The sequence below is a fragment of the Parasteatoda tepidariorum genome, chromosome 2 (genome assembly GCF_043381705.1).
Source record: "Parasteatoda tepidariorum isolate YZ-2023 chromosome 2, CAS_Ptep_4.0, whole genome shotgun sequence".
Classification (NCBI taxonomy): Eukaryota; Metazoa; Arthropoda; class Arachnida; order Araneae; family Theridiidae; genus Parasteatoda; species Parasteatoda tepidariorum.
Window position 1 is genome coordinate 62466179 of NC_092205.1, and position 22751 is coordinate 62488929.

General features: G+C 26.4%; 1 protein-coding gene across 1 annotated transcript; it reads right to left on the minus strand.

Moving 5' to 3' along the window:
• Positions 1 to 1196: 1196 nt before the first annotated feature.
• On the minus strand, positions 1197 to 22704 carry LOC107442164 (calmodulin-lysine N-methyltransferase). Its single transcript, XM_016055653.4, has 12 exons — positions 22494 to 22704; positions 19707 to 19882; positions 19562 to 19623; positions 17784 to 17844; positions 17090 to 17144; positions 15549 to 15612; positions 13867 to 13927; positions 11334 to 11408; positions 11183 to 11246; positions 9106 to 9234; positions 7832 to 7915; positions 1197 to 5827 (listed from the first exon to the last, which is right to left on the minus strand). The coding sequence occupies exons 1-11, from the start codon at positions 22590 to 22592 to the stop codon at positions 7841 to 7843; spliced, it is 921 nt and encodes a 306-aa protein (XP_015911139.1). The 5' UTR covers positions 22593 to 22704; the 3' UTR covers positions 1197 to 5827; positions 7832 to 7840.
• Positions 22705 to 22751: the final 47 nt, after the last annotated feature.

The window sequence follows — 22751 nt, forward strand, 5'->3', positions numbered from 1 at the left end:
AAATCTGTCCTAAATGTTAATTAACCCCACTCACCTTTCCCTCGTAATTTTTAGTCATGGACAGTGCTATACTCTAGACAACTAGATGGAGGGATTTTTTCGTGACAGTTAATTAATGTATGTTGGGATTTAATATAAAAATTAATAGAAAAAAGGAGTGAGATTTTGATTTTCAACTTATTTGTCTAACGAAATAATTTGCTGGACAAGTTCCACATATGACATTTTGGATTTGTTTACAGGTAGTTTAGAGTAAGTTGAATTCAGTTTGACAAATTAAGTTACAAACTTCTTTATGAACATATTTATCATGATAAATAAGGTATTTTGCAAAATTACTGCAAAAATTTCAGTTATTCTAGTTCAATTCACTTGTATCTTGCATTTTAAAAAGATCAACTAACCTGAACAGAAGTAATGGGTTTTCAGAGTTTTAGTCAGCAGCTTTCTCAATTTTGGGGGGAAAAAGGTGTTAGCCAATTTTAATTTTATGTAAATTTTTTAATTACCACTAAATTTTAAAAAATCCCCACTAGAACCTATATAATATTCGGTATATTGTATACAATATTTCCCCCCCTCCATTAGATCGAACTATGGAATTCTATATAAATAAAAGGTGCTTGATATCAAAATGAAAAAGTTCTATCATAGACACAATTGTAAATAAATCTCCAAGTTTCCACTGATTTCTCGAATATCAGTCTTTTCTTACACATGTAATCTTTGAACAAGTAGATAAGCCTTTTGTCGCCCAGTTGGCGATGGTCCCACTGTTAATAGAAGTGCATTTCATTAGCCCACAAGTTGTTATAGTGTGCTGTTAAAATGTGTAAACGGGCTATGCCAAAATATGGATTTTTGGGAAAATGGTGCATGGTAAACAAAATTTGTTATTTTTAGCCCAAAATATGCAAGAAATACACATTTTCATGTCATGAGCTTGCTATTGATCTGAGGTTGCATTTATTCATAACTGAAATAAATCAATAAAAGAAACTATCTCATTATCAGGTGGAAAAATAAGAATAGATTTTTAATTTGAAGATTTCTCAATCTTTGGACAACTGTCATGTCTTTCCATGTTTGTACATCAAATGATATTAAAATATATAGCACTGTACAGTTATAAGTTTGTTACTTATCTTTTGTTGTCATACACCGAAGCTAGTTGCATAAATGAAGAAACAAGTTCATTGATCTGACTGAAATGAATTTATTTATATATCTTATCATAACGATACATCAAGTAACTACAAACTTGTTTCATAATTCAAATAAACATTCACAAATAGAACCCAACAAAAATAAACAAATATTTTTGATGAAACAATTCTCCTCTTAAAACACAATTGACTAATATTTACTAGCTTTCAAAAATATTTGTTTGAGTGGCACAAAGAAAATGTATATGAATGGTTCTTATGTAGTTTTCAGGGGCGTTTTTGAAATCTCATGTAAACAAGCTACATGAAACACCCTTAATGTAAGGTACGCATTATGAGTAGCAGAAATCATAACTACTCTGACTAGATAATACAGGAATCTTATCTCTTATGTGCATCTAATGGCATATGGGATTATGAATTATTAAGATTGAAGCTCAATTTTCAGTTTTAAAAAATAAATAGTAAACAGTTATAAAAGGAAAAACAATTATGTCTAAAAATGATATGCGTTTTGAAGAAACATATAGGGTCAATCAGGGCTAATATGTAATATATTGGAGAGAAAAAATTAAATTAAAAAAAAATGTGGGTGCAGGCTTCTCTTGATAAAAATCAAAATCATTTTAGATTTAAACATAAAATAAAGCAATCCAGTTACAGCTCATTGTTAGTTGAAAGGTCACAGAGACTATGACTCCACAATTTTGTGACCAACAGCATGATTGTGGCAATGAATCATGCCAGACAAGATGTTACCCATCATTGTAAAGTTTGGTGGGCTTTAAGTCAACTGTGAACTGAATCCCTGTCTATCAAAAATGACAGTTCAGTGCCTTTAACCACTGAACTGCAATGAAACTTTAACAATATTCAAGCAGATAAATGATATTTGATGTAAGCCAGTTAAATTTGAAATTTGTTACACACAATAAAAATTTGAACGTAATGTAAGTCAAGGTTTTAATACTTAATCCGTGACTAGACGAAACAAAAACAAGGTTACATAACTTTTATATTTGCCTAGCAAAAGTTAAGCTCTTATTTCATGGTTATCCAGATTCTACTTAAATCCACTAAACTGATTTACTTAATATTAAAAAAACAATAACAAATAAGTAAAATTTTTATTTTAAAACATTATAGAAGTACTGATCAACATTTAAAAAAAAATAATAATTGGGGTAAATTTTGTCTGGAGTGGTAAATAATTTTTACCCCTTAATTTATTATTTAATAAATAAAGCTCATTATCGTAAAGACTTGTCAGACTCTTTTATCATCGTGAGTTCTCAAAATTACTTTGGTAAAATCTTAAAAACTTTTCAAAAACTAAATATTATAGGTAAAAAATATGTATAATCATTGGTAATTATAAGAAAAATTGATGTCACAGATGAAATGTATTTTTTATTGAATTGTAAAAGAGATTTAAAGTTTTGCAACCAAAACAACAATATAGAGTAAATTTGAGACATGCTCTCAGTGCTTGAAATCACTAAAGAAAAATGGTGTCTTTGTTAAGAATTAGCTCTTTTCGTTGAGAATAGTAAGAAAAAGATTGAAAAATTTTTTAAAAAAATATTGTTTTCAGAATAGTCAAAATTTTTAAACTTTTAACAAAATACATGCCTGGACTATATCTTTAGTTTGCTCCATTTCATCATATCAAAATAACAGCCCCCGATTGACCATATTTGTTGTACGACACAAATGTCATACGAAACAGCAGTCATGGTTATAACTATTGCTAAACTTAATTTGAGAATACAGCTTCGGAACAGAAAAACACAGCTATTTTTTTCAACTTTAAAGATTTTCACAGATAAATAAATAATTTATAATTATTTAGAACCATTAATATTTGTATTTCGTTGATATTTTGTAGCTATCCCTATTTTTTTAAATTTCTTTTTTCAAAGATGATATAGATAATTAGAGTTTTACAGTACATAAAGGCAGTATAGTGCCCACCATGTGTTGAAATCACGTTTGTTCTGAGAACATTTAATTTTATAAACCCAAATATTTACACGGAGAAAAAATGTTTCAAATTTAAACATTACAAATACAGTTGAAAGTTAAATGAACTACTACATTTATATTTTATTTTTACAGAATTTCACTTTGTTCTTTTCATTTCTTAGGGCAAAATGGAATTTATATGCTACAAAACTTGAGAAAATTCAAATTATTCAGAAAAGAAAACATAGAGTTTTCTATTTTTAAAACGTATCCCTATCAAAAGCTTGGATTTTAGAAAACACTAATAATGATTTTATTGAAGAATGGTTTGATATTGCAAGATTTTGTTCGTGCCAATTTAAATTTTAAAAAGCGATTGATCTTATAATCCAGTTTTTTTATTGGTTGCAATCAATGTATTTTAATAATAAAATTTCCTCATAGTTTGACTTGAAATTAGATTTATAACTATGAAATCTAAGTTTAGTAATAAATACATTTCTTTAAAATAGTTTAATTTTCGAAGATTTTAATAAAAGAACACAAATTTATGTCTCTTCTTCAAAGGCAACAACTAGCGTTAGTTTTTAAAGAGGTGAAAAATAAAATAGATAATGAATGCTGTTTCATATGCATAATATTGAACTAATTATTGAACTAAAAATGATGAAAATATATACATTACAAATGTTTAACTTTACATAGTTCCAGCTCAAATTAATGTTATTAAATATATGAATATCTACATAATTACATTTTTAACAGTGGAGTGAAATAATACAAACTTCTAACACAGGAAATTTAAACACCAACATTACAACTTTCAACAACAAATGTTAATAAATAAAAGAATCCATTTTCATCCATCGATTTATGTTTACGATATATATATTAATTTATATTTACAAGTCTTTAATAAACTAATTAATTTATATATACAAGATTTAAAGCCTTTGCATTCTGTCTTAGCAAATGATATACAATAGTATACAGTTTATTCCAATCCCACAACACCATCTAGAACATAATATAACAAGACATGATTCATTCAAACTTGCTCAATATTTGAAAAATGCTGGTTTTGAATGCAAAATTAAAAATTATGCACAGTAAATTACATATGCTAGCCTTACTTAACATTTGTAAATTAAAGTTTTCACATTTTTTAAAAGAAAATTAACATACATGGTCGATCTTTAAAAATATCTAATGTTTATAGAGAATTGAAATTTTCAGAATGTTTCATAGTCATTAAACATTCAAAAATTAAGATTATATGGTCCATTTTTCAAAATATATACTGTTCTAGTAAGCTCTGTTTTAATGTGTATACAGAATAATTAATTGAAAATAAAGAAAAAGAGAACGAAATTCAAAATAAGACCAGTAATTCAATACTTTAAATAGCAAAATATGTTTCTTGTAATGATTTTGAACAAATAATATTACTGATGACACTTGTATACAATAGTAAGTCAAAATAATTACACTATTTTTTAAAAAATCATATTAGGAAGTTGATACATTCATAATTTAAAAAATTTGTTTGAAAAAATTCTAATCTATTTTTGTGACAATTGTCAGGTGACTTCAAAATAAAGGACTAGATTGCTCTACATAAACTTTTCTAAAAACCTACCTTTATTTCTGGTAGGATATATTTGCCTTTTCCTTAATTTTTATAAATTTGAGATAAAAGCTTTTTTTTACACAATGTAATATTGACAATCCCTAACTCATTTGAAAAAACTTTTTCTTGTTGGTTTTATACACTTAAAATGACAAAAGTTAATGATTTAAACTTACATTTGAAAGAAAAGGAAGATCTTTTAATAGTATCACAGTTATTAACAAAATATTAATAATTCAAATAAATTTTTTTTAAAAAAGAAGTAGCCTTCCTGTTAGAAGTAACCTGTCATTTCTGATTTTCTTTTGCTTTTACAAGTAAGATGTCATTTGAAAAAGATAAAATGCAGTACATAGGGTAAATTTTATATCTAAGTAATTTAGATACTCAAACACAGAAAAAAATGCTTTTACTCCCAAGGTCCTATGAGTAGATTTATAAAAAAAAATTAGGTGCTTAACTTAAAATCATGTTAAAAGATTGATATTTTTTAAGTGTTCTACAATAACCAAGGATATAATTAAATTTCTTGAAAATATAATACATCCAACACCCAAAATAGATTCAAGAATTGAAATTAAACAATGAGTATCACTGAAAAAATAAATGTATGAAATAAAAAAAAAAAACATTATTTCAGAGAGATAAAATAATGTAGCAAGACTGCTTAATACAGTTTCGTTTTTTTTTTATTAAGTTAAGAGAACCATAATCATCAGGGAGAAATAATCATTTAACCAATAATATAATATTCAGATTTCTTTTTTCTGCCTTGTAAAATATGAAAGTAAATAGTAGGTTTTTTTTTTCTTTCAAGAAAACATTTGAACATACAAATGGTAAATCATTAAGAAGGAAGATGGGGAAAATGATAAGTACGAAATTGTTTTTCCATTCTGCTTGATGAAGTCGATTCAAATTGATTGGAGTTCTTGACAATTGGTTGTGGACGAAAAAGTTTGGCATGAACCAATTTGAATGATATTAAGACGCATTTCTATTTACTGAAATGGAAGATGAAGTTTGGTTTGCTAAGTTGGTTTGAATGGATGACATCTTCACAAATCTGAAAATTAATAATTAGTAAATTGCATTTACCATATGATTTAATCCACACACTTATTTTTTAATAGCATACAAAAATTTTTTTCTCAAATAAGTTTTTTTAATATTAAATTACATTTTAATTTAGCAGACCAAGATCACTTTAGTTAACTTCTTTCAACGGACACTAACTCTACTTTAAAAGTAAAAGCCATTTTAACCTGAGTGTTTGTTAAAATATTTTTGGTGGAATAAGTAAAAACGGTACCTGGTTCAGAAGATCAAGCGCGGAACTTTACAAAGCATATAAAGAACCTGATGTCATTAAATTTATCAAAATTCAAAGCATTAATAGGGCAGGCCACATTTTAAGAATGGAGGATAGCAGGACAACCAAAAAAGTTTTCAGTGCCAGGCCAACAGGTACAAGGAAAAAGAGGACGACCAAACCTAAGATTTTTAGACTGCCTTGAAAAGGACCTACAAGTTTTAAAGATAATAAACTGGAGAACCTTGGCTAAGGGAAGAATGTCTTGGCATAGGCTTATTGAGAAGGCCAAGGCCCATCCTGGGCTGTCGTGTCAATGAGAAGAAGAAGAAGTTTGTTAAAATAACTAAAAATTCCTTTCACCTCTTGTTCTAATGTCAAGAAATCAATTTTGCATCTTTGATATTCAATGAAAGAGAATTTCTATCAAAATTGACCAAATGCTAAACAGCACTCAGACAGTAAAAGAAACATATAAGGAATGATTGAATAACATATAAAAGACCTACACTTTTACTTAGCTTGAAATCAAACAAAGAGTGGGAATTCAAAATTTCACTAAATCATTACACATATGGTTTCATAGTTTTAATAACTAGTAATGGTTTACTGGTTCATCTTATTTAAATAATTTACATTATGAATAAGTTACCTAAAGGAAATAATTTACAGAAAGTAAAAATTTTTCCTTTTTGAAATTTTAAAACTAAAGTGGCTGTAATTAAGTTACACTTACTAATCAATTAAGTGAACTCACTAATGTGCAGGAAGGAAAAACATATTTTATCATTTTACGTATCAACATAGTAGTTAATTTNTATAATAAACTGGAGAACCTTGGCTAAGGGAAGAATGTCTTGGCATAGGCTTATTGAGAAGGCCAAGGCCCATCCTGGGCTGTCGTGTCAATGAGAAGAAGAAGAAGTTTGTTAAAATAACTAAAAATTCCTTTCACCTCTTGTTCTAATGTCAAAAATCAATTTTGCATCTTTGATATTCAATGAAAGAGAACTTTTATCAAATTTGACCAAATGCTAAACAGTACTCAGATAGTAAAAGAAACATATAAGGAATGATTAAATAACATATATAAGACCTACTCTTTTACTTAGTTTGAAAAATAGAAATCAAACAAAGAGTGGGAATTCAAAATTTCACAAAATCATTACACATATGGTTTCATAGTTTTAATAACTAATGGTTTACTGGTTCATCTTTTTTAAATAATTTACATTATGAATAAGTTACCTAAAGGAAATAATTTACAGAAAGTAAAAATTCTTCATTTTTGAAATTTTAAAACTAAAGTGGCTGTAATTAAGTTACACTTACTAATCAATTAAGTGAACTCACTAATGTGCAGGAAGGAAAAACATATTTTATCATTTTACGTATCAACATAGTAGTTAATTACATATATTAGTCTTTGGGTGTCAAAATTTTTTTTTAATAAATATTTTGGTATGATTGGCTTTTTGAATTATTCATCAGTATTAAATTATTCATCAGTATACTTATTGAGATTGTCAAAACCTAAAAAAATTTATAAGGACTTACATACCATAAACATTACCATTAGTCTGATTCAGATTATTATTAAATAATATTATTAGTCTGATTCAGATGATTATTAAACATTATTATTAGTTAGCTTCAGATATACTTTAGCTAAGTAGTAAATTTAATTTCGTATTTACAAAGACAATTCTCAAATAGATTTTATTTCAAACTAAATAATAAATTTTTCATATTATTTACCTTGCTGCATTAACATTTTCTTAAAATAAGCATCTGAGGATAATGGAGATCTTCATGGTAAATACTAGTTTTTGCTTCTTTCAGCTAGAATTGTAAAAATTAGTTAGTTTATGAATAACAAAAAAATTTTAAATTTGAAAAAATTTCATTTTTGGCAAAATTTGAATTAAAAAGTATATAGACTTAATTTCCCAATTATGATTTTTCTAAGTTTACAAATATTAAGATTCCCTCTTCACCTTTAAAAAACCATTAGGATATGCATTACAAATTAATACATTTTTATAAGAAATTTTTAAGTGTGCAACTAACAACAAATACAAATGTTTAATATGTTTATGAACACAATTTTTTTATGAATTCCATAATTTTATCGCAATAAATATATGTATATTTCCATATCAGTATACTGCTCCAAGCTCTGCTTACAAGCTTCAATTTGACTACAAGTGAAAAAAGTATTAAGTTAACATCTTAGGATATAAATGAGATTAAAAGCAAGTAACATTTAGACTGTATTGTATGAAAAAATTACTTGTGCTTAAAACATGAACTAATTAAAATTTACTTTTTATAAATATTGAGATAGAAATGTCAATTTTAGAGATTATAATATTCATATAACATGTATGTTTATTAAATACGTTATTATGTTAGAAGTAGCAAAACATGTATTTTTTAAATATGAAAATATAAAAGATTGTTAATTTGGCGAAACAAATTGCGGTTTGGTGAGCGATTTTTTTAACTAACAAGAAAAATATAGATTCCTCTCAATTCTGAAAATTACTTGAATATAAATTTCGTCTGAATAAATCTTGCATTTTTTCTTTGATTGCATTAATTTCTGTTAGATACGTTGCACAACTAATTAGAATTATATAAAGTCCAGATAATCTAAACAACAAGAGATTATGCAAGAATAAAAAAAAACATAAAATTCAGATTAACATGTTCAACACTTGGTTAAATTTCCCCCTACAGTTTGTGACAATAAAGCTTATTAAGTGGTAGCTAGATATATTATCATCCAACTATTTTTACAGAAAATTTGAAACTAAAATGGTTGCTAAAATAAGAAAGTTTAACTTTGATTTTATCTTCATAGAATACCTATTTTCAATGATAGACATAGTATAACCACCTGCACTCAGCTGGCAAGGAACATGTTAAAACCCCTGCCCAAATTTCTATAACACAAAATCTCTGTGAATAGAATAAAAAATAAGTAAAAAAAGTATTAAAATATACAAAAAGTATATATAACTGCTTACTCGGCAATTGAGATCCCACACATGTGTATCATAGGACATGATTCTCTCTACAATGAAATCTTTTTGTACTAAATCAACAAAGGACTGAAAGGATTTCCCTCGAGTTGGTGCTAAAATAACAGCAACTCCCTAAATAAATAAATAAAATCACAATGAAAAAAAAACCCAGCTAATTGCATCACTATTAGAAAGACCCTACATTTTTGATCATCAGTTATGCAATTGCTGTGAATAAAAAGACGTGCACAAAATAAAGAAATCACAGAAAAATTTAAAAGACATGCAATGTAAAATATAACAAACACAGTGGTCAGAAAAACTACATTACTTTTGTAGACTACAACTACTTTGCTACAAATGAAGTTAAAAATAACTACAACCATTTTTTTAAAAAATGTAGTGACTACAATCTACTTTAGAAATGTAGTAACTACTTCACTACTTTAATGAGACAAACTTTGCTGGAGAACTTAATTTACACCTATGTTTAAAATGATTTTGAATTAGAAATTGGCTTTCATTTATAATGAAATAATTAAGAAATATTTATTGATGTTTATATGAGCCAGTTTGTTATTTCAAAAATTTTTTTTTGAATTTGTTAATTTAACCATTTCTGACAACAAATATTTAATTTAAGAAATGCTAAATTATCAAATAATTGAAATTTTTGAATTGTTTAATGAATAAGTACATTGAAAAAGCTTTTCATTTTTTTGAAATAACATCAACATTTTACAAACGTGGTATCGGTGATTATCTATTTTTCGTAATGGCTAGTTTAAATATTACATATTCATGATTTTAAATAGGGAATTTCTATTAAAGCTAAGCAGCAGCCACGGGGTCATTTTCATTGCATCCACTGATGGGCCTGCAAAGCTTGCACCCATCAAATTTGAAAAATTAGATGTCTTAGAACAGTGTTTCATTTTTAAACTAACGTTAAAAGTAGTTGCTAGGAATTGCTACAAACTACTGTTATATTGTATAGCACTACCCATGACACTACAATCTACTAAAAAAAATAGAGATTAGTAGTTTCATTATTTGTAATATGCTACTTCTGACCACTGAACAAATATTTATGTACAATTATTGCCAAACTTTATAAATTTTTTTTATAAATTACAATAAAATAAAAAAATTTTTTAATGAAAAATGCAATAACAAAACAGCTTAAATTTTTAAATTTTAATGATAGCGATAAAATATTAGATTGAAACAACAAAGGATCATAAATAGGCGGATAAATATACATGATCTTTTTTAGAGTCAAACCTTTTTTCTGTTTGAACTGATTGCTCTAGAATTCAGAGGAATTTTTAGAAGGTGGTGAGTTTTTAGAGGATCCTTCATTGTTGCTTTAGCAACTTTTGTAGCTAATTTAATCTACTTTTGCAACCAAATATAAAAATATGTAGAAAATCAAGGACGTAATGATTTTTTTGTGTGATAAATTAATAATTATCACACAAAACAGAAAAAAAAACTTAAATTTGTGTAACAAACATTGCAATCTAAAATAAATTAACGAAAAACTGATTGAGTTTTTGCGTCTTAAAAACATATTTCTATCAAACATTTTCCCAGTTTGATAGCTAATAACACAAAATCATAAAAAAAAACAAATAAATGAAATGCAGAAAATTTTGAACAAAAATTTAAATTCATGAAGGACTTCACATTCAAATAAAGAACTATAATTTCAATAAGAATTTACATGTTTAATTGAATGAATTTGGTTTTCGTTGTAAACAACAAGTTAACCATTGATAATATAAGCATTATTTATTGTATTTTAAATGCATAATTTTGTAAAACTCAAACGAAATACACGATCTTAGAATTTTCGATTAAATTTGTTACTACCCAGGTATTTACAAATTCAGGGTAATTACTCTAGATTATTCCTGGATATTTTACAAGTCTAATACCAGGAAATTTTATCTAAACTAAAAGTAACTCTTAACACACATTATCTCAGAAGGGATAATTTTTTTCACTAAATTTATAAATGCAATATTTAATATGTAATTCAAATATTAACTATATCAAGAATTAAAATCATACATACATTATTTTTCAGAATTTTCCCAATTGTGGCAGAAAGTGCGGCTCTACCATCATCATAATAGAGACTAAAAAACATTATACAACATAAAACATAAATATATAATTCGAACAGAAAAGTGCTCATTCATGTTTGATTTTTCTCAAAAACTTACCAGTCCGCACAAATTACTACATCAAATCTTGATCTGCAATCTGAATAATCTTCTTCAACATCCCATCTTAGGTGACTACAAGAATATTACTTTTAATAAGTTATATAATACTTTTAACAGCATAGTTACTGATAAACTAAAATGAGTTAAATCAGCAAAATTAATGTTTTAAAACTTTATACAAACTACAATAACAAAATTATTATAAATCCTAAAGCAGCTCTGTTGTTTCTGAGTTTCAAAGAATTAAACTTTTATTGTTTTTGGAAAGATTTCACAATTGATATGGAACTTTTTAATCAGAGGTTTTGTAGATGGAAAATTGATTCAACAAAAATAAATAATAGACTTTTAAATCACCTTGTACACAGATGATGAATAGTTTTAGCAAGGCTTAAAGACTTTATAACAAATGGAAAATCTATAATAAATTGGTTTATGGAACAGCTAATATACAAAAAAATAAATGAATAAAATAATTAAAGCTATAATACAAAAATATTCTCAAAAGATCATATTTTTGGAAAATGTGAATATTCTCATGAGGTTGAAATTTAGAGAATTATTGAAAATATTCCGTTTTCTTATAGATAAAATATCTAAAAAAAGAATCTCTCTCTATATATGTGTAAATGTAGTTCAATTATTATTCTCAAATAGATCACAAATTATGTTTGGGTATGCTCACCATTTAATAAAATATTGGTAGCTTTTATTTTAAGAATTTCCTTTGAATTGTGATTATAACAAATTATTAACTGAACTTGCTTCTTTGTATTTTTTAATAAATCAAAAACATTTAAAATTTCTTAAGATTAAAATTTTCTAAGGTAATTTTTATTTTAGAAAAAACAACATGAAACAATGAAAAAGGAATTTAAACATTTTAAAGCAAAATATTATGCAGTTGAAAATTAAATAATATCTTTGTGTCTGAAAATGAAATTTTATTTTCTCTTGCATGTCGTCTTCATTTATTCTGCAATTAATAGATGAATTTGGTAGGATAATTGCTTAAAATAAATAAAAATTCTAAATTAAGAACAATATTTTAAGAGCATCTTTTATAATCAAATTGTTTGTTAGAATCATTTTTAAAACAAAATTAGACATTCAGAACTATGATTAGAACATTTTATTATTAGAATGTTTTAAGAATATGTTTAAAATTTGTTTTTTTATTTTAATTATTTGAACAACTTCTAATGTATGCTTATTATAATAATTATTGAAATTTATTATGCTTATACTCAACATATTTTTTTAATTTTAGAGATATTAATTCATACACAATAATTATTTGACATTTTTGAGAATAATTTTTGAAAAATGCTTCTCTTCTATATTATTTATTGTATAGCTATTTTAAATGATGAAAAAACTTAAATGAAATATATTAAAATTTTCAAATAATGCAATCAAATTCATTTATTGCTTACATTTATTCTTAATTCAGAAATTAATTGACTTGTAAAACTACTATTAATTACATAAATATTTTTAATAGAATATTCTCCATGATAAGAATATTCCCAAGAATATTTTTGAGATTATTCTCCAGAAGATTATTACATCTTTAAAAAAATGATGAACTTGAATATTAAATCCATACTTTGCATAATTTGTACATTTCGTTTACATCATACGATATATAATTAAGAAGCATTAAAATTAAAATATTTTTATAAATGTAAACCAAATTTCAGCAGTCCAAAGGTTTATTATATCCTTTTTCATAATCAAACAAAACTAAAACTTAGCTTGTTATTTTAATGACTGAACCCATTGCATTAAAATTTTAATATGGTGTCAATTCAAACAAGCGAAAAAAAACTTTTCTTTAGGTGTAATTTAAAATAATTTCAGACTAATAGAATAATGTAAATTGGCTATAAGGACGACAAAACAAATATGGCACTACACTAGAATAAGCATTTACCACTCAGATAGAAGTTTATGAAAAACAAGTTGGGCATTGGTAGCATTTGAACACATGCTGCTTTTTAAAGGATTATCATATTAAACTTTATTACTTTTCACGCTTTGGAGAAAAATTTAAAATTATTCCTTTTTTCTCAGATTTTTTAGTTCATTCCATTTTCTTGATTTTTCAGATAGAATAGCAATTTTACTCTTGCTAGTTTGGCATATAAACATAAAATGCCCTTGTCTTCCTTCAGGTAAAGTAATACATAAATAAGCACAAAATGACAGATTTACTTTAGAATTTATATATTTGCAAAATCCAAATGAGGCATTGTATACTGAACAATGCCAAGTCCATCTCAAAGAGTCATTAAGAAATTGTGAAAATCTTTTCAGTCGTAAAAAGCAGGTTACACTAATAAAAATTAAAGTTTTTTTTTAAGTCGAAAAAAAAATCTGCAAATAATTTCTATATACAGTAGATACAATTTATTGGAAACAACTTCTTAGAATGCATAGTTTAACATAGTAGTTACTTTTATGAATTTGGCAGGTTTTTTATACACAATGCAATACATGAATTTGAGAATATGAATTAGTGCATTACCGGGAAACAACATGTGTTGCTCCAAAGTACTGATGATTTTGTTCAATTATCTGTTGAACATCTGTTAATAATTAAGGATAGAACGAAGAAAATGTTACACAAACTAAATTAACAATTACGGGTTAAATTGATTGTAAGGCAAGGTTAAAATAGTTTTAACAATAAAATTTATTTCAAATTTTTAAAGGATAAATACACACTTACTATACATTTTGATTTTATTAAATAACTTTGTTTTTATGCAAAATGTCCTTAGTGGTAGACAGATCATGGGTTAGAGCCCCCTTGCTGTCAGTCTAACCTTTCAAATGTTATGGAAATGCGGTTTAGTTCCATTGAAGAATCCTCCACAATGGCAAGTTTCTCTCAATATTTGATCGAGGAGTTCCCCTGTCTTCTGGATTGGGTTCAAAATTGGAAGGATATGGAGTTGAACATAGTACCCGAAATTGGGTTGGCTGTACAACGATGGTTATAAAATAAAATGTTTTTGTTTAATTATATTGGATTTTTGCTTAGTACATAAGAGTTGCTTATTTTGGTTGCTTCTTCACTCTTTGATTGCTGCTTTCACCAAATAAAATATAAAATTAAAAAAGGTTTCTATTAACATTTTCCATTATTATTAAAATTATAAACAATTGAGTTATTAAAAAAATGTATGTCATACATTGGCTTAACTGTGTTCATTTATTTTTACTGATTTTTCAGTTTTTTTAAAGTTATTTTCTAGTTACTTTTATGATAAGTATAATACTGATAAGCATTTTATTGCTAAATAAAAGATTACATAAAAAAATTAAACACATCAAAAGATAAGAATTTAATGATTCATATTATAATATTTGTTTATAATTTATTTATAATTTATATATATTGAATATATATAAATTATTTCACTTAAAATGAATAAAACTGATACATACATATTATACTAAATGAATAAAACTGATACATACATAAATATGATACATACATAAAAATATTAAAACAGACCATAAAAGTATTTCGGAACTCAAAATGTTTCCAAATATCTCCAGACAAAATAACTTTAAAAACAGCAAGATAAAAATATTTCTGCATTTAAGAAGTTTTAAAACTCCTCCAAAGAAAAAAGCTTTTACTAGTAAAACTTGTATATAAATATATAAATTTTTTTCAACATGTCTGCAAAGAAGATTTCAACCTTTGTCATAATGGTTCTTAAGTTTCCCAATCCTTTCTTAAAAATCTTATCGCTTTTTAAGTAATCTGAAAATGTCTAACACTGTTTTGAAATTTTTATTGATATTGATGCAATAATTGATTAACCTGTCAGGTAGTTATGAGATATGAACTTAAACACTGTCTTAAAGTTACGTAGACAAAGGGTTTCAGTTTAAATAATGTTTAAGACAACTTCAAGGGGTATCATCTTCAAAGAATTGATGATTGGGGATTTGAAATAGCATGTTTATTGCTAAGACAAATGCATAAAACTTCAGGTTGTTAATGTCAAAAAATGTTAATGTTACTTTATAACTTAGGTAACAAATTTATTTTATTCTTTACTCTTCTTTTTGAAAAAAGTTGCAGTCGGAACATAAGTCAATATTTCCTTCATTTTCAAATTATCAAAAATGTTTAATAATATACATTCAATCAAATACAATATTACAAAATTCTTAAAAGTTCAAGGATACTTTCAACACATTTTATGTTTCCATCTGTCACAAACACTTCAGTTGCACCAGCAGTAGCTGCAACCTAAGGATTTACAAAAAATAATAAACATTAGTACATGAGACATACTATTGAAAAATGAGATTATAATAGAGGAATATGAAAAATAAATAATGAAAAAAAATTAATTCTTTTTCTTCAGATGGTATATTAAAAAGTTTTTATGCTTTTAACAGATAAAATAGATAGTTTAGTTTTAAATTTTCACTGAGCAAACTGCAAGAATATTAAAGATAGACTACACTAGGTTTTCAAGGAAATCTGATAGTTAAATTGCCTAGTTACACATAAACACAACTAGTAAATTATTTTAGTTCCCATTCAACTAATCTTTAAAGCTTATCAACTTAGTATTACCATGGTTTTAGGCAGCGGTGATGAGGTTGCAGAGAGTTAATTTATAATTTCTACTTGATGTAATGAAATAATAAAACAATCATAGAAAAAATTAAACAAAAAATATATATCTAAAGAAATTTGTAATGAGTAAGTAAATTTTGTATTAACACTAATACAGATGCATATTTTTATCACTCTAAGAAGATAATTATAATCTGATTTTATAAGGTATTTAAATATTTTTTCTAATCATTTGAGGAAAATGTCTCCAATAGGATGATTCATTTTTTAAACTTTTTCTTTCAGAGTAAGAGATAATGTATTGCATAAGTGGCCAATCCACATGGACTTGACATATATAATTTAAATCAAATAGCAAGTATCTGTAAGAAGTATGGCCTAAAAATTTTGATTTAAAACTTATAAATTTTTATGAATTTCATTTAGGTTAAAATGGTCTTATAATTGTGTTAGGAAATACTCTTCGTGCTAAAAACTTACGTTTAGTCCATAAAATACATACAAGTAAAATATCCTTAAGGGGACAGAGATGCCTTACAGGACACAAGGGGTCAGAGAAGAAGTTGAAATAGAGTACAAATTTGGTGAGGATCCAAAATCTTTTTAGTTCACTTGACAGTGATGCTAGCCAAGCAATTCAGAGCCTGCTATGTGTAGGTTGCAGCACTTAGGACTGTTCCTAACCAAACGAATTAGAATGAATCCCAACCAACCACAAAAAGGACACATTTCATCCCTAAATCCCGGATATGGCAACTAGTTTAATTCATTATTTTTTTGACAAAATTGTCACAAAAAGGGAGTTTGGTTGAAACTAAGGTAAAGTTTGCCAAAAAAGTTACGTGAGCTTCTAATGCCACCTCTAGGTCATACTTGTCTAGTGTAAGTGGTTTTAAGGACTTTTTAGGACAGCGGGAACTCTGTAAAAAGATAAACCTTCAGTTGAAATTTATATTTTTACAGAATTTACATGAAATATTTTTATTTTAAATTTTTAGATGTACAACAACTGAATAAAAGCTTAATTTTGAAACAATCTCAAATAACAAAAATATAATAATATATAATGAATTAATGTCAAATAAATTTTAAACCAGAAATTAAGATTTAAACGATAGGTTCAATACAGAAAAAATATTACCGCTAAACCGCTGAGGGAAGTCATGCCACCGCCTAATTCACACACGCTTTTCCCCCTAGAATAAAAACAAATGCAACTGAATTGTGTGATCTAAATATTAATAAATGAATAATTCAGCATGCAGCGGCAAAGTATATAAAATTATAATAGAAAAAATTAAGATATTTGCTTAAAACATGTTAGCTATTATTTGTTTTACTATTGTTGTATTACAGTATATATTTATATATTATATGTTGTATTACAGTTAAACTTTACAATTATTCCTACAAACATATAAGTAAAACAATTAGTATTATAACAATGACAGTTAGTAATATATAACATGAACAGGATGGACGGAACTGCAAGGGTGGAACAGTACTGCATGGATTTTTCTTTAAAATTTTATGTCTCTTCAATTCATATTTAAAATAATCTTAAAGTTTTTGTCTACAAAAAAAATAGCATAACTTGAATGTGAAAACCTATTGTTACACAAAATAAAATTTAATTCAAAAATAGGTTTCTAAATTAGAAAAGAAAAAATGGCTGCTGATATTAACTTAGGTGGAGTAACCTTGATCAGAACTATCTATTAAATAAGTCAATTACTTTTATAATTTATGAACAATATTCATAAATGGAAACACCTAAAGTAATATTTTTAGACAGATAAAATTGCTAATGTAAATAAAATTTAAAAAAATTTTACCCAAATAATTCTTTGTTTTTCATACAATAATAAGTCAATACTTCTTCAGAAGGCCAGACACCTAAAAAGAGAGATGTTATAAATTAGTAAGAGAAAATAGTATCATAATTAGTAGTATAAATAAATTATAAAACTACAATAAATTTTTTTAACTGTGTGTTAAACCCCACGAACAGAGATATAGAAGGGGGAAGATAAATGAACAGAGATATAGAAGGTATAAAACTTTTATGTTCCTCTACTATATTTGTAATCCTTTATTTAAAAAAAATCTCATAGTTCCAAAAAGTTTAGTCTTTATAAACTTAGTTAATTTAAATTGAATGAAAAAGCGAGCAACTATTTAATTCAAATACCTGTTTTACATTAAATTGTGCATTACATTATATTTACATTACATTAAAAGTTGAGTACAAGGAGAGTAAAAAAAGCTCAAATTGGGAAGTTACATACAGACAGCTATTTTAGCACTAAAAATAAGCTTATTTGTGCAGAGTGGATGTTTGGAGAAAGGTTTGCCGGTTCTGATGCTATCTACAATCAAAATAATGATATTATGGTTTTAAAAGATCGAGGCCAGAAAAAAAGGGTATAAGTGCGTAATCATGGCAGGATGGTGTGCTATTTTAAAAAGCATACAGAATTTAAAAGGCTGTTAACAAGTATGTTGAGAAACATATGATAAATAACACATCCTGTACCTTTTTAAAGATATTTCTTCCCTCTGTTCTTGGTTCTTTAAAAGTAACTGTCAGATTTTTCATTAGATTTATGAATCCATATAAACAGTAAATACCATGTTCATAGCTGCATAAAAATTCCATAATAAAGTTATAGAATTTTTATGCAGCTATGAACTTACATAAATTTCAAGCTATTTCTTAAATTCTGAAGTTAGGTCATATGTCTTTCAAATTGGCTGACATTATTTGTCAATCAATAAAATAAAATAACAATCAAAATAGTTGTAGTCAATAATATTGTAGTCAATAAGAGTCTATCATAAAAGTTAATTAGGCATTTTAATAAATTTTAACATCAAAACAGGGTAAAATCTGCTTTTTTCAAATAAATGTAATTTTAAACGCTGAATATAAATTTAAATATAATTAAATATCAAATAACTAACTCAATTAATTCAGATTTGGTTTCTAGATAAAAATTAGTTGCATGAAATAAAAAATTGATAGAAATGTCCAAATACAGTATAACCTTGAAAATCCGGAAAGCTCAAAAAATCAAAAAATTTATTTTTAACTCGCAACAAGCTAAATTAATTTTAAATGGTAGGCAAGATGCTACAATTCATATGGCGTAATATTAAAAAAATCAATCCTAAAAATTGCATGGGAGTTCATAGCAGTTACTGAAAAAGCAATCAATCAAACCTCATGGATTTACGATGAAATTGTCACTATTGGAATGCTGTGTTTCAAAGTAGTTGCAGAAATGCGCGATTTAAAATTCACTCGTGGAAAAATTTGGTATTAAAATATCGAGATTCTAAAAAAAAAAAAACCCAAATAGATGTGGGTAAAGTAATTGCAGAAAAACAAGCAAAAATCCACTTGTAATGAAAACAATAGCGTTAACAATGGTATCAAATGTATCATTTATTATAAAATTTTGAACCTGTAAATTCAACTTCCTCTTTTTGCTCAAATAATATCTAAAATCCAGAATTTGAAAAACTTTGACCTACTAAACTTGGTAGCAGTCTGGATTTTTGAGGTTATACATTATTATCAACATTATTTTCGATATGCAAAATTACTTACACACATTTCCGGTATTATCAAACCCTTTTAATTCTTCAGATGATATTCTTCCAGATACTAACCTATAGAGAAAAAAAAATCATAATTACCAAACAATAAATTAAATTATTTCCGATATAAAAAATAAAGAAAAACAAATGCGTACTTTATTTTTAATTTCAATCTTGGTTCTTCTAAGCAAGAGCACATATACCACTTGTCTCTAGCGTTATCATTAGCAGTCTCTTCAGTTGTTTGCATATGGATGAGGCCAAATGTTGTAAATTGCCTAACAGAACAAGGGAAGAGGACTGAATCCTGAACTTTTCCTTCCTGTAGTGCCTGTATTAAGATAAATAAGATTAATAGTTTATATGAAAATAATAAAACAATATAAATAAGAAAACTACAAAATTATTTTACAGACTTCAAATAGTAATTAAGTAATAAAAACAAAACTATCGACCACACAGGCACGTGTGGATGCCGGGAACCTTGATTAGATACCCCTGAAAAGAGTACATTTACGTATAATCTGAAAGGGGCCACAAAATTTTTTAAATAAAAAAGAAAAAATATGAGAATGATATATATTCTTAAGAGTCTAAATCTATAATTTAAATTTTTCTTTACGTCAGTGAATGTGGAAATTATTCTTTTGCAAAAATTTCTTATTTTAACAGAAAATTCTTAAATATGCAAATTTTAATTTAAACACGAGAATTAAATTAGTTTGCCTAATAAAGAGCTTAATTTTTTAATAAAATAATGCTTATCATCTTGTAACAGATTTAAAGATTTGTGTGCTTAATCATTGACTGGAGGATATGGCCATTGCCCCTTCATTGCATGCTACTGGTCAGTACTCTAAACATTCATCTTAAGGTATTGTACAACTATAGCCATGGATAATTCTTGACCAAAGATTTTTGGAGACAGCCTTGGCCTGCAACAAGCTGTAGAGCAGCAGAAGGAGATTTTGTTTCTAATGTGACTTTTTTGGTCTAGACCAATACTTAATTAATTAGAAAAAATTATGAATGAAATTTAAATTGAAGGCAAAATCAGATTTTTGTTTGATTCTTAATGAATTATTTTTTTTTAATAAATGAAAGTTTTTTTATAGTAAGGGTTTTAATCTTGGTTCTTCTAAGCAAGAGCATATATACCACTTGTCTCTAGCATTAAAGCATAAAAAAGCAAAAAAAAAATTTTTTTTTCTTCAAAAAAATTTGCGAATTTCAAATTTACTGTCACATTATCGGAGCTGTGACTGAAATTCATTAATATGAATCTAGAAATGTACTTCAAGCATCAGATTTGAGTTTCACTGCACAAAATTTTACTGTCAGTGAAAATACTCATCAAATTTTTGTTATCAATGATAGTTTCTTTTTCAGCCATTGGACAATGATGATTTCTTAGAAAAACCAGTCAATGAGAGTAGATACAGAGATAATCCTTTTCATGTATTCCAAATGTATTGCTCTAACACTCCCATAAGCTACTCCAACTGCTTTTGAAAGTGATTCTGTAACTCAAAAATAATAATAGAATAAATCTAAAAAGCTATCTATGGAGCAATTCGATGACTTCTCTTGATATTTATGCCACTAATGAAGGCGTCAATTGTGAGATAAGTTTCAAATGTGCTGTTAAATGGAAGAAAACATAAAAAAGTACATAAATTTTAAATTACTAATATTTTTTTTAAAAATAAATAATGTGGAATGCTGTTTTCTTGGTTAAACATTAAAACAGTAGTTCTACTTTATTTACTTTGGACAATTTATCTGTTAGTTATAATAATATAAACTGTGTTTTAAAATGGCTATAATTTACAAAGGTGATCTATGTTTTAAAATTTTATCTTCCTATTTTAAAATTCATTTCTCAAAATGAGAGAGATGAGTGAGATTAATCTCCAAAAACTTTTCTTCAGATAATACTGGTTGTGTTAGAAATAAATATTCTGCTTTACTAAATAATGCATACAATTATCTCATTACTAATTTTTTCTCACCAATTAATATTGACAATTATTTTACATTATTTAAGGTAATGGACAGGGAAGATCTGAGTACAAGGAGAATTGCGTGAAGAAATGTTTCAAAGAAGGCCGAGGCCCACCAATTGTTTTAATTGTGAGTGCTATTGTGTTAAAGATGATAAATGACTCTTTTATTATAATTATATCTGGAGAGTATTAAGGAATTTGAAGGGAACAACTTTAATAATAAGAGCAAACCTTTAAAAATAGAGGATAGATATCCATATCGGTACCTATTGAAAAATAATCATCAAGTTTTCCAGCTTGGCATGTGAGAAACTAAAAAAAAATATTACAGAAGGGGACTAGTAGTCACCCACAGGCAAGCCTCAGGATATTATTTTAAAAATTACATTTTGCAAATTGTTTTTTGGTTCCTCGTCTATTGAATTTGGTGCGAACATGTACCGATACAGAAGTAATGCGATGAGGAAGCAGAAATGATAATTAATGGTCAATCCTGACTTTTGTTTTTAAGCTAGCAAGAGGCTAACTTTTTTCAAGCTACTGTGATGCTACAGACTAACTGAATTGCCCTTAACAAAATATTTTTAAAGATAAAAAGTACTGCAATCATTCGCATCAAATTATAGAGTTCATTTATCAACATAATTATTTGTAAACGCAAGTTTTATTAATGGTAATTACAACTTTCCATTAAAGCAAAAGAAGAAAAAGCACAAGTGTCAACAAATTATATTTGTAAATAAATTACAATACTTCTGATAATAATTATTTAAGACAAATTAATATTTAAAGTTATTGAATAAGTACATTGTTGAGGATTTGAAAGAGCAGCAAAAAATATTTCAACAGGTTAAAATAGGAAATTAGTAAATAACACATAAGTCCGATGGACATAAATAAACAATACAAGAATGATCCAAGTATCAAAGTTTTTACCCTTGCAAGCATCTTCCATCTCATTTTTGCAATTGATAAATTTGATTGCTGATTATTTTCAATAATATTAAGTTGTGCATTCCTGATATCAACAGCCATTCTTGTTTACCTATTAATCTCCATTGCTCCAACAAAATAGAATACAGACAACTTGCAAAAAACGAAACTACAGAGCAGCGCATGAGTGAAATTTCGGGAGCTGAAATGACGTCAATAAATTCAATTTCGATAACGATTAAATGTCTCGTTTAAAAATAA

Bases quoted from the DNA above. Each gene is read 5' to 3' on its own strand.
- LOC107442164 (XM_016055653.4), bottom strand. From the start codon at position 22,592: ATGGCTGTTGATATCAGGAATGCACAACTTAATATTATTGAAAATAAT. The intron at 19,883-22,493 runs GTAAAAACTTTG...ATCTTAATACAG, and splicing joins GATGGAAGATGCTTGCAAGG to GCACTACAGGAAGGAAAAGT. The intron at 11,247-11,333 runs GTAAGTTTTTGA...AATGTTTTTTAG, and splicing joins GTAGTAATTTGTGCGGACTG to TCTCTATTATGATGATGGTA.